General features: G+C 33.4%; 1 protein-coding gene across 1 annotated transcript; it reads left to right on the top strand.

Annotated features, from left to right (window-relative positions):
• Positions 1-2,405: 2,405 nt before the first annotated feature.
• LOC113867746 lies at positions 2,406-8,606 on the top strand. Its single transcript, XM_027503198.1, has 3 exons — positions 2,406-3,045; positions 3,254-3,443; positions 6,680-8,606. The coding sequence occupies exons 1-3, from the start codon at positions 2,486-2,488 to the stop codon at positions 6,896-6,898; spliced, it is 969 nt and encodes a 322-aa protein (XP_027358999.1). The 5' UTR covers positions 2,406-2,485; the 3' UTR covers positions 6,899-8,606.
• Positions 8,607-13,424: the final 4,818 nt, after the last annotated feature.

The following is a 13,424-nucleotide window of genomic DNA, read 5'->3' as shown; positions in this document are numbered from 1 at the left end:
AAAATAATAGAATATGATAATGGTATGAATTTGATGAAATTTAGTCGGTACTGGGAAGAATCGATGTATTAATATACGAATTACTGAATATATTTTAAATTATCAATGATGAGAAAGAGGATGGAAAATATTATTGTGAATAAGGATGCATGATTATGATTTTTGGGAAAATTATGTGATATGAAAAGTGATGAATATGTGTGGAGAAAAGAAATAAAAAAACTAGTACGTGTGTTACAAATACAACGATTGGTGTGATTATGATATATGTGTTGTAATACATCAACAGGTGAGATTATAACACATGTTGTAATACATCAATTATTGTGGTTGCATCATATGTATTAGAATAGTATAAGTGATATGCCACAGTTGAGATATGGTATGGATAGTTCAGGATACACTGGGGGTATAGGGTTTAGAGTTGATTGTGAAAATTTGGGAGAAATGAGAATGGTAAATGTGGTTCACTAATGTATACACGATGTAAAAGTAGGATGCATTTACAAGCTCCACGCTCATTTCTTGATTGAACTTCTAACTATACCTTTGCTTGGAAGGCTGTAAACGCACACGTTGTATCCGTGTGTGGTTTAACTTACCATCGACTATCTATGCTGCGTAAATCCTTTGCAACTAGTGAGAGTGTGTTAGCAACGATTTAGGAGCCTTGAGAGTACCTAGAGTACCGTTGAATAATGAAATATTAATATTTGAAATGAATAAAGTGACACAACGTTATGTATTGAGTAATGATAGTTGGTCAAGTGTGAAATGATGTATTTTCCTGTTTTATCATTATATGAAAAGTTAAGTATTTGATAGAATTGATGTCAATAGATTAACTATCTTTAAATAACAAAAAATATTATATTACATATGTGAATTAGATGAAGTAGGAATGCATGTACCTTTAATGTGAATTGATGAATATTTTGAAATCAAAATTATTAAAGTGAGATAAAATGCGGAAGGGAGTGACCATAGTAATAAATGAGAAATAGATGTTAATTGATTGAGTGATAAATAATATATATGAATAAATTTGTTAAGAATGGAATGTTCCTAACTTATTAGGTGTACATTTTGAAAATACTCTCTGGATTGATATGATTACTTTATAAATTTGGAGTTTTAGTGGGTAAGGGATGCTCTCACCCTTACAACTATTTTTCAGGTAAAGAAGGTCGATTCGTTCTAGGATCATACGTGCAAGGGATGCTAGGAAAGAGACTGCTATGTTAGGATCGGTCATTGTAAAGAATGTAATTACATTAATTAAGTTCTTAATGAGAGTTTGAAGTATTTTAATAAATTTATTGTAAATGACTATTCAAAGCACATGTTTAATATTTAGTAATTTATAATCAATATAGAAATTTCAGCTTTCCTGTAATTGTAAGTTGATAATCTTGAAATTATATCCTCAATTCTATTATGAACAAAATTTATATATACGAAATTTTAAAGTTTTTCTCATTTTTAGTAAATTAAATTTTTATACATGAAAATCCTTTCTATTTATTTATCTTTTACTTATTTTAATCGCATCATATTGATACTTTTATTTTTGTTTAAAAAAATTATGTAAACAAATAAAGGATGTTACATTATAATTATTTTTAAATAAAATAATTTACTAAAAAAATAAATGAATATATGTCCCAATATATTTATTATAGTATTATAAATATTTCATAATCTTTGTTAGTATAATTACATTTTAAAGTTATTTAATTTAATAAAATTTTCTTACCATTAATAAATAATATATTTTTTATATTTAAATTATTATTATTTTTAAATAAAATATTTTAATAAAAAAATATAAATAAATATGTACAATGCATGAGCATAATTATTAGTGTTGTGTTGTGTATAATAAAATGTTTCATAATTTTTCATTGTACAATTACATTTTGATGTAATTTAATATAATAAAATTCTATTACCATTTAGGAAATAATAAATCCATAATTTTTTATAAAAAAATTTTTATATTTAAATTATAATTTTTAAAATTATTTTAAACAAAATAATATAATAAAAAATATATAAATAAACTTGCGCAGGGTATATTTACTAGTTTTTATAAAAACTTGATTAATTACGTATGAAACGAAAAAGAAAAAATTGAAGAAGTGATTCAGGCTACAATATTTGTTAAATTCCAAATGAAAATCTAAATTTGGTGTTTGTAAAACATGAACTGCCTCCATTGTTGTGTTAGTGTCTCCATTGTTTGCTAATAACCTTGATTTGACGTGTAACTTGTTAACCAGGTTCCCCGGATAGATCCTACCCTTAAATATTTTTAATTATATATCGAACGGTCATCTTTTAATCGGACCAAAAAATCATGGTTGGGTTATAGACCTTGATCAACGGAGCAGAACACTGAAGGAGCAGCCAAGACCAACCCTATTCTTCTTCTTCTTCTTCTATCTCTGCCACTCCCCCTAACTGGATTACATACAATAATACAATGCAAATCCTGCAACGTTTGATTACATCAACAAGTCGAAGAGTGGCGGCACATGAAAAGTGGAGGCACTGGGGACCTTCAAGAAGGTTGTGTTTCTCAACGGATTCAAAAAGTGGAGGCATAGATGAGATGGGATGGCAAAGCCCTCCGTCCTGGTCCCCCGCCGGCCACTTCAACGGTGAAGACTCTAACATGTCTCTCTCCGAATTGCAAGAAATGGAGGACAAGATCCGTGAACTGGAAGCCGAGAACCGCAGAAGCAAGGGCTTCGTTGAAAGCTGGCAGGGACGCATGGCTGAGACCAGCGTGTTGCTCAAGCAGGTTCAGGAACCCGGTGCCAGAGGCTCCTATCTGAAGGATTCCGAGAAAGCCCAGATTTACCGGTTGCACAAGGAGAACCCTGAGCTCTACACAGTTGAGAAGCTCGCTAAGGACTATAGGATCATGCGCCAGAGGGTTCACGCCATTCTCTGGCTTAAGGAGCTTGAGGAAGAGGAACAGAAAAACCTCCCTCACCCTCTCGATGATTCCGTTGAGCTCTTGCTCGATACTTTCCCCGAGTCAGTGTAGCCTTTTCTTTGTTTTCGCATCAAAATTGATTGTTTTTAGGTTTATCACTCAATAAACTCTTACCTTTTGGTATAAATTTAATTATGAGATTAGCTATTCCAAACGCCCCTTTAGTGGGATTGTGAATAAAATTTTGAATTTGGAATGAGAAAGAGAAATAGTAAATTGCATCTTATGGTGATTTTTTGTTTCTTCCAGGTTTTTTAATTCTCATGATAGGGAGTTCCATGTTGCGTCGCTTCCTTACAAACCTGACTTCAAGGTTATGCCAGAGGGCTGGGATGGCATTACCAAAGATGTGGATCAAGTTCATTATGAGATCTCCAAAAGGGAGGATGAGATGCTTTATCAAGAATTTGTTGAGAAGATGAACTTCAATAAAAAGAAAGTAAGTTCCCTTCACTGCTAATCTGTTCTGTGACATGCCAATCATGTGAATGAAAGCATAAAATGCATGGCTGTAATGCTGTATTGTATTACTAGATAGCAAGTTATGGGAAAAAAGCTAGCAAAATGTAATCCTTGACGCTTACGACTAACTCAAGCGGGTGCAAGAATCTTGGGACTCAGATAAGACATTAGAACTCTTAATTACATAAATCTGACCCAAAACACTACCCATAACTAGAAGCATATTTGGGGAATTACAGAATAACCCTGCTGCTAAAATACACCCGCTTCTAGTGCTCCTGTGTCAAAAGTGATGTTATATTGTTATTTGCTGTTGATGCTGACTGGAACTGTTGTAGTGGGCTTTGTTTCATGAGACAAGACTACCCATCCTTAATTTTGGTCAAGGCCTTACAGCAAGTTTTCAAGTTGATCACACAGGTAGTTAAACGTTAATATTAACTCAAGATAAGTCTCGCACTAGCCACCAAACACAGGCAACACAAAATCATTTAGATTTTATCCTGCCCTAGCACCCTAACAATCATTTAGCAGGTTAATTTTGTGCTGCTCAATTGGAATCATATTATGAAAATATACAACTTAAGAAAAGGAAGAAGAAAGCCTCTCAAAAAGTAAGCTGAAGCCACCTATCTAAACATTGCTGTTGAATTGCTTCATTTTCCATCGATTCTTTTGACTGCTTCATAATTAAGAGAAAATAACCTGATTGCACCAATTAACATTCCTCTCTTTTCTATCTGTGATTTGATCCATTTTCTAACAAATTAACATTAATGCATAAAACAAGCAATGTAATTGACCAGGTTCAAATATAGTTGTTAGTACTGTGCAGTAATGCTGCTATAGTGGCATCAGGTTGGAGTAGTTGTCCACTATTCTCAAGTCATTATTCAGTTACATGGCATGCCCTTGTGACCTTGTCTATTTTGAGTGATCGTGATCCCATCTTTATCAGTATTCTTTGGTAGGAATTATTTTCCCTGCAAGACACTTAGTTGCCGATGAGTTCTTCCTATCATCTACAGTCGGATGGGCAAACACATTGGTAAATCGATGTTGGAAATCATATCTTGGTTGCTTTGCTTCTGAGCAACCCATAAATTGGTCCCTTTGGGTGTCTTGGGCAGAGTTATGATATAATACCACTTATCACTCCTCCAGTTATACTACCCCATTTGAAGAGGTCTATGGTCAAAAGCCTCCTACTGTTGTCGGGTATGGTGAAGGAGAATCACGTGTAGCCGTGGCATGAGATTTGAAAGACCGTGATGAAGCACTCTGTCAATTATAATTTCATTTGACTAAGGCTCAAGGGCAGATAGAACATTTTGCTGACAGGAAACGGCAAATGCAGAATTTATCCACCAAAGTGATTTATGTTTCATAGTCTTGGGTCTCTAGAATAGCTTCTAGTTGCATAATAGGGTCTGTACATGCTAGTTGCTTTATTCCCTGCTTGTGTCTCCACTTTAACCACCGTGTGAATTTTCTCTTCAACCATTTGAGCCTGTCATCAAATCTGCTAAATTGTTTGGTTCATGTAGCTTCACTTCTGCCTTTATGTCATCCTTTAATCAATTTAAAAATATACCCACCAAATAATCTTGTTCCATTCCCTTCAAGAACCTTGCATAAACCTCAAATTGTTCTATGTACGGTACCCTTTTGTGTCAACCTGATCAGAATTTCAAACAGGTTTTTCATCATATTAGGTTGGAACAACCTTACCATTGCTATTTTGAACGATTTGGATTACAAGATTCTGACCATTGAAACTAGTTTAGAGCCTTTTTGTCCACCATATGCCTCCTCCCCAACGAAAATGGGTATATCGAGTTTTTGCCATCAAGAATTATGGTTTTGTTGTAGTTGTTTGCTCTTGGACCCCAATGTTTGAACTAATGTCATCAACATCTGACTAGCAATCTTGTTTCTTTCCCTGTGACAATCTTCCTACCACATCTATAAGATTCCTAATCATATCTTCAAGTTTTTGGAAGTGTTCATGTTGCATGTTTTCTTGATTCTCTCTTTCACGATTTGCCTCCTGAAGTGTTTGCTCCAAGATCTCAATCCTTGATTCCATCCTTATATTCACCATAGATTTTGGCTGAACCACAAAACCAACATTGGCGCTTTGATACCAGTTGATATTACTAGTACAGAATTACTGAAAAAAACTTTTGAATTTTATTAAGAAAGCCCTGATTCCCAAATCAGTACCAAAGTGATAGTGATTTACAATTGATTACCAGGGGAGTTATTTGAGAGAACCCCACTCTCCAAGTTTCCCAATTACAAAAAACAACTACTTCACTAATCCATCATATGACTATTTTTAACGGTAACTAATACAAAATTACAGCAGCCATAACCACTAAAATTGGCTATTTATTGAATTTCCCGCCTATTCCCTCCCACTTCTTTCTATTGTACACTCTTGTGAGCCTATCAGATTGTCATGTGGATTGAAGCTAGTAGTTGAAATGGACAAATGCTTCAGGCATAATTTTTGAGTGCCAAGTGGCTATCAACTGAAAAAAGGAAAAAAAAAAAATCTATCACACAGGTGCCAGTTGCCAACCATATTTTATGGTATTGAATATTGGCTGTGAATGAAGTTCAAACTAGAACAAAAATAGTGTATCAGAGATCAGAATGCTAAGTTAGATGAGTGAACATCTGAAAGAATTGGATAAAAAATATTTGGGAAGAAGTCAGAGTAGCACCTACTAAGGAGGAGATTATGAAAGCTTGTTTGAACTCTGAAGTAGTCTGATGATGTGAGAAAGAGACAAATAGAAGCTCTAGTATAAATCTAATGGATGATGTTCCAATTAAAAATGGTAGATAGAAACCTATAAAAACTTTGGGAGAATTCAATAACCACTAACATTGTTTTAAATGGCTTTAGGAAAAATTTAGTTTTGTATGGAGTCCAATAGCATCGATTAATCCATGTATAGTTGTCCGTAGCAAGATAAAAGTTGGTTGTTATTTAGTTTCCTTTTTCATTGTTTAATCAAAATATTTTTCTATAAAAGAAATAATAGTTCAAAACTAGTTGTGGCAAACTATTCTTGGGTTGTTGTTTTACACATTTTAATTACTGCTATGGTCTATGGTTGAACATATTCTCTGTCTTGTTTGCTGCTATTCAGATTCTTATTTGTGGATCTCATTGAACAATGTGATTTTCGTTCTGCGCAGATGGCTGGAGAGGTTAAATGCCACAAGTATAGTCGACGGCGCTCTTCAGACGGATGGACTTTTATAGTAGAGAAAATGGGTTCCCGGGGAAAGCGTGGAGGTGGCGGCGGCTGGAAATTTGCTAGCATGCCTGATGGATCAACCCGATCACTGAACGAGATGGAGAAAATGTATGTGAGGCGAGAGACTCCACGCCGGCGACGCAAGATCCTTCCTTGATTACTTGATTTTTCTTGGTTTTTTTTTTTTTTTTGGGAAGTTGATAAGCTGTTAAAATTAGATTTTGGAGCCAATGCATTCAATGCTTAGGGATATGTATCTGTTTTTTTTTTCTTTTTTTCTTTTGGGGAGTTATTGTCGTGTATTTTAATAAGCTGAGCCAAGGGTGATCCTTTAAATTCATTCTCCTCATATTGTTAACGCATGCTATGTTGAAAATTAAGATCTTTTTTGTCAAGTAAGAAGGTAACCCCTAATTTAAATGCATGAACTTAGATGATTTACTTAATCCGTGCAGGTGTTTAGTCTATTCAGAAAAATAACTAAATGATCTCTCGGATTTGTCCTTAGGCATTAAGGATAGTGCATGTAAGAAGATTTTGTTGTATACCAAGTTTTGGAGGCCCACACCAATCCCCGGGAGTAGATTGTAAAGAGAAAAGCGCTGAAATGCAGTAATAGACACTTATTCAGGGTCATATGTAGACATTGATTAACCGTTGGTTCAGATTACGGGTCCTTAGAGTTGGGAGCCGAGATTCAGACCTTGAGGATGAGGTGGTTGGAGGCGAGGGTATACAGAGGTTGGGACTCTGAATTGAACTCATCTGAGCTGGAGCAAAAGTAGCTTAAAGCTTTATTTGAGAGTTTGGGAGAGAGGAAGAGAGGAGAAAGAAGGATTAATACAAAACTCTTCAAATTAGGTGACTTTGAAAACATGGGATTAGGAGGGTTTTGGAAGGTTAATAAACCTTTTCCCTTTCATTTAAAACTTCCAAACAAGAATAACCACAATGGAAACTTTCTCCTCTCTCGTCTTCTAAATATCAATTCCCAAACAAAGTTTAAGTGATCCAATCCAAAATGCAACCCATTTTTAGTGCCTTTGGAAGTTCTATTTTAATCTTGAAAAAAGGGCAGAACATCCTACTAATCTATAAACACCAGCCCAGAAAAAAAACACATTCCTATAACAATATATGAAAAGTAAATATTTAGAAATTAAATGTCAAATAATATAATCAATTTCAATTCAAATATGTCTTTGGTAAACATACGAAGCTAAACTTGTAGTTCAAATGATTTATGATCATGATGCATGAGAAAAACTTGTAGCTTCATGATTTGACATAAAAATAGAATTCTTTTTGAGTCATGAACTTTTTCTTGTCAATCCAACTTATCAAATTTTGAGAACTTATTGAGAGTTTCAACTAAATTCTTAGTTTGAGTGAAAATAACGAAACAATAATGGTTCACTAACCACCAATATGATAATATTTATTTGGGGTGTGGTAGAGTGATTCTTGTAATAAATTATAGTTCTTTGGTGTTGGTTAGTTTTACTCATGAATGTCATAATATAAATAAAACATATAGATATATTTGAATTATAAATACTTGTTTTAATGCTTTTTAGGTAAGTTGAGCTCAAAAGAAAAAAAAAAATAGAAAGTCCAAATAGGTCAATAAAAATTAAAAAGCGCAACAAACAGGTTCATGTTGTCAAAAGATGGCACCGTAATAAGCTCACGATGATAATTTATATTATGATGTCTTGTCGTGGCACAAGTTAAAATGTGCATGGACGTGTAGTGGTAATGACATGCTACGACATGTAATTCATAGGATAGCATGAGGTTATTGGAAAAAGCCCAACAAAGAGATTTTAAAAAGGTTTTAGGTTAATAAGTATGGTGAATGAATTACTCAGTTCTCACTGAATAACCAAATTTTTAATTGAGAAATAATGTTTGATATCACTCTTTAGGTGACCAAACCAAATAATGCATTAAGTGAAGAGAAATTCTATCAATTGCAAGAAAAAAGGTAAATAAGAATGAAATTGCATTAATAATACATGAGAATTAAAGGAGTTTATCCTCTCTTAATCAAGGATGATTAGTTATATATGTTCACACAAATACAAATAGGGATAATAAGAAACATAGTAGAATTGTTAGTAGAAATATGATATATAAGACTCTTGACTCTTGGCTCTTGAAGAAATCGTCATAAATCCTAGGAGAGTGACAAAGTTGAATAAGTAAAAGCAAATAAGGCTTTGCAAGTGCATCAATTGCAAAGGATAGTAAGGATTGTTTTTTCATCAACATACTGATCCACAAGCCTCCTAAACTAGCATGGAGGGGAATCTGCATGTATTCAAGTTCAAGCAACTCATTAATAGTTGCTAAATTGAAGTTGATAAGTTGGTCCCTCACATTAAAACTGAATCATGCTTCCTAGTTATCTCTTAGTAGCTCTGTTTTACCAGATTGCAAAGTCTCTCCCGTTTTCTCTCCTTTATTTCTGTGGTGATTAGGGGATAGTCGTCTTCTTGCAACTGAATTGCCCTATCTTTAGTCACCAGTCTCCTTTGACAGTGCAACTTGAATTGTTTCTCAGCATCTATACAGCTGAACCTCTAGGATTCTTGAAACTCAGGTTGGGAATATGTATCTACCTTTTCCCTTTAGCCACTTCCTTCTTTTTGGCTCTTTTACTTTCTCTAACAACTTTTTCTACTGTTTTTTCTTCTCTAGCTCTCTTTCTGTAAAGTCTCAGAAAAATCATCTCTGGTTCTCACCTGCATACTAATTTCACAATTAATCAAATTACATAGATCCATAATTTATATGTATTTATATTTGTCAAGAAATTAATTCACTTGCTCTTTTAAGTACGTATTATTCAAGAAATAATTTCAACAATTAAGAGTGTACAATTGATGTATTTCAACAATTGAATCAATACACACACTCACTGATTTGATATTTTCAATTACTTGTACCTTAAACTTTAAACCTTATATGTATATTAATTTTTTTGGAATGAAGTTAGTAACCATATGTTAAATCCCAATTTTGCTAACTTATGCACCAAAACTCAATAAGACATTTTATCGAACAGATAAATTATACGACATTTTATCAAACAGATAAATTACACTAACTAAACCTAATTGTACTACACATACATATTCATAGGTTACTACATTCAACCAAAATTCTCTAGTATATTCAACAATTATAAGTATGAATCAATCATAAAAAAATTAAGAAATACAAAAATTAAGATCCTAGAGTTTTCTTACTATAATCCAAATACATGAGAAGGTAAAAGTAGAAAATAGAAGAGATAATGAAGGTTAATTAAGAACATAGAGTATTTGTACCTTGAATCTTGATGAATGAAGTGTAAAACTGGTGTGAAGAATTAAGAAACAATGTTATCAATGGTGGATGGCAGCTCATGGCGAAAACTCAAAAAACTGTCATAAAGTTATGGCAACGGCCATGGCAGGTTATGGCGGATATAATAAAATATATAAAAAAATACTATAGGTCAAAAAAAATGATAGAAAATAATTAACTCAAAATATATGTAGTATAACCCATAATCCAAAGCATAATTAAATACAAAATATACAATTATCAAATGTCAAGTTAACATTAAAAACAAATATTATCAATTTAGTCATATTCTTCAACTCCAATATAATCATCCTGTTTGTCATCCACCAAAGCATATCCCTCCTCTTCTCCCTAAGATTGTGGAAGATTAATTTGTAATTCATCTTTTGTTTCTTCTGACATCTCTTCATCTTTTAATTCTTCGTCATCATCTTCAAGAACCATTTTCTCTTTTCCTTTTGTTGTTGAATATGTCTTGATCTTATAAACTTTTGCAGCTTTGATAGTGATACCACTTGATGGACTCTTTCTTTTCTTTTGTAGGCTCTCCAATTCCAAAAGCTTCATAAACAGTTGCCCAATTTAAAGTGTTATCACCATAAAAAAAACTAAGTCATTTCCAGCATCCTCGTCTTGAGCATCATCATTCATTTCTCCAACCAACCACTTATTACACTCATCAATGTCATTGAGTGTAATTGAATCAATTACATCTTTAAGATTGTAACGTTCTTTGAGTTGTTGGTTGTATTTCACATAAATCAAGTCATGTAATTTTTTATGATAAAGCATATTTCTCTTCTTTGAATGAATCTGCAACGTGAGTTTAATTAAAAGAATATTAATTAGTTTCTTTCTAATTTTTAAAAGAAAGTAGTAGGTTCAAGAGATAAGAAATTACTTGCTCAAAAATACTCTAGTTGCGTTTACATCTAGATGCACTACATGTCAAGCTCAAAATTTTGAGAGCTAGTTACTACAAATATAAAGTTGAATGTCCATACATTCTCCACCATTGAGCTATAAAATGAAAGATAAATTATAACTCTAAAGATGAATTATAACCCTAAAATTAAAATGTTAAAGATTTTGATGAATTACTAGGAGCAATGTTGTTTCTTTTTGATTTTGCAAAGTCAGACCCAAAGAGATCACCACCACTTTTATAAATTGGTAATTCAAGTAGTATGCTTTGTTGCACATCCTGACTTGGCACCAACCTCTTGATACAATCATACAACCTATTTGTAACTTCCAAATCAAATTTTATTTGAGGGTTGTCATAGTAGAATTCTGGATATAAAATGTAACCAACTACATGTAATGGATGGTGAAGCTGACAAGTTCATCTATTATCAATGATTGTAAACACATTTTTGTATTTACTTTCATTATTTTTGAATGACTTCATAATAGCTTCTTTACTTTTCTCCATTGCTTCATAAATATACCCCATAGTTGGTCTTCTTTCCCCATTAACCAAACATAACACCTAGACAAAATGAGTCATGATTTTCAAAGTATATATCACATCATTCCAAAATACAGGATTTAATAGAATTTTTGTTCCTTGTTTCCCTTTAGCTTCCTTTGACAACTTGTTTTTACACCACTCCTCAGAAGTAAACATCTTTCTAAGATTTTCTTTTTCTTGGTGAAGCTTTTCTAATGATAGAAAAGAAGTTGCAAATTGAGTAACTGCATGTATCACCAATTCCCTTTTATTTGTAAAATTTTTCAACAAACTTAAGGTACTTGAATGACTGTAAATAAATCCAACAACTGATATTCTCCTTTGAATTGTCTTCTTTATCAAGGGAAGTTTTCCAATATCTTTAAGCATAAGATCTATGCAATGAGCTGCACAAGGAGTCCAATAAAGATGTTGTCTTTTTGCTTCTAACATCTTACCAGCCAAGACATAATTACTTCCATTATCCTTTATCACTTACACAACTTTATCTTCTCCAATCTCCTCCACTGGATGATCTAAGACTAGTGCTACATCGGAGAAGATAGAGAGACGAACAAAGATAAGAGGGATTGGAGACGAACAGAGATGAGAGAGTAGGGTAATACAAGACGAATAAAAGGACTTACCTAAGTTTTTTGTGCGAGTCACCCTTGGACCGGGTCGGATTTGGGCCCAAATTACTGAATCCTTTATTTTTGAAAGTTTTCCGCCATAGCTGTCATTACCGCTATGTGTGTAACGGCCACCATGGTACGCCACCACATAAAAAAGCCATATAACAAAAGTAGTTTAACGACAAGCTCAAAAACTGCCATGGCAATATGCTATGGCGCCACCATTTCTGTCATTCGACAACACTGTTAGAAAAGATGTGAATGCGCGAATTTAGATAATTATTAGAAGGAAAATATGAATGTTTGATAAAAGTAAGCATTTGTACCTTGAATCTTTATAACTTTTGTGTATGGGCGTTGTGTTATGCTCAGCTAAGTATTGTGACATTAAATGCAGGTTTATGAAACAATTCCATGATATAGGTTATTTTTGGTATTTTAGTTAGATTATTATAAAACTTAGCTATATAAAACAAGTATACGAAATATTCAGTCATTCATTGAGAAATTGTAATCATCTTTTCTGTAAACTCTCTTTAATCAATAAACATCATAGTTTTTTCTTTGCTATAGGATTCCTTTTACTTCTGTAGTTCTTCAAATTCATAGAAATTAATAGAGCTATTCTACAACCTTAACAGGTATCAACTTATCCTTCCAAAGACCACCATAATGGCAGAGGCAACCAGAGGACAAGTAGCAATGAAGGATTTGAAAGACAAGTTGACATCACAAGTGGAAGCATGTCTGATGGAGATAGTGGGCTCAATATAAAGGACATTAGGCAAATCCTTGCAGAATACCATGCAATAATTGATCAAAAAAGCCCAAGATTCTGAAGCAAATACCCACTTGTATGCCACTGTAACACAATTGGGTAACACTGCCACTCAATATTCGTGTGGGACACGATTGGCAAGCATTGATTTCGTAAGATTCAACAGGGAAAATGTGAATCTTTAGATCTATTAGTGCGATACTTACTTCTTGCTTGATGGCAGACCTGAGGAGGTGAAGGTAAAGCTCATAGCCGTGCATTTAGAAGAAAATGACTGGAATGGTACACGACTTTCATAAAAAATGTACATACACATTCTTTTTCATCTTGGAAGGAATATACACATATTCCAATCGAATACTTTGGAGACATTTGAGCCAATCCTATGGCAAAGCTAATGAAGTTACGACAGAAAAACATAGCATCGGAATACTACTGATACTACAACAATGGACATACTCAT

Source organism: Abrus precatorius, unplaced genomic scaffold (genome assembly GCF_003935025.1).
Source record: "Abrus precatorius isolate BTA unplaced genomic scaffold, Abrus_2018 Scaffold5, whole genome shotgun sequence".
Classification (NCBI taxonomy): domain Eukaryota; kingdom Viridiplantae; phylum Streptophyta; class Magnoliopsida; order Fabales; family Fabaceae; genus Abrus; species Abrus precatorius.
Note: the sequence above shows the minus strand (reverse complement) of the source record. Positions and strands in the feature narration are given on the sequence as shown.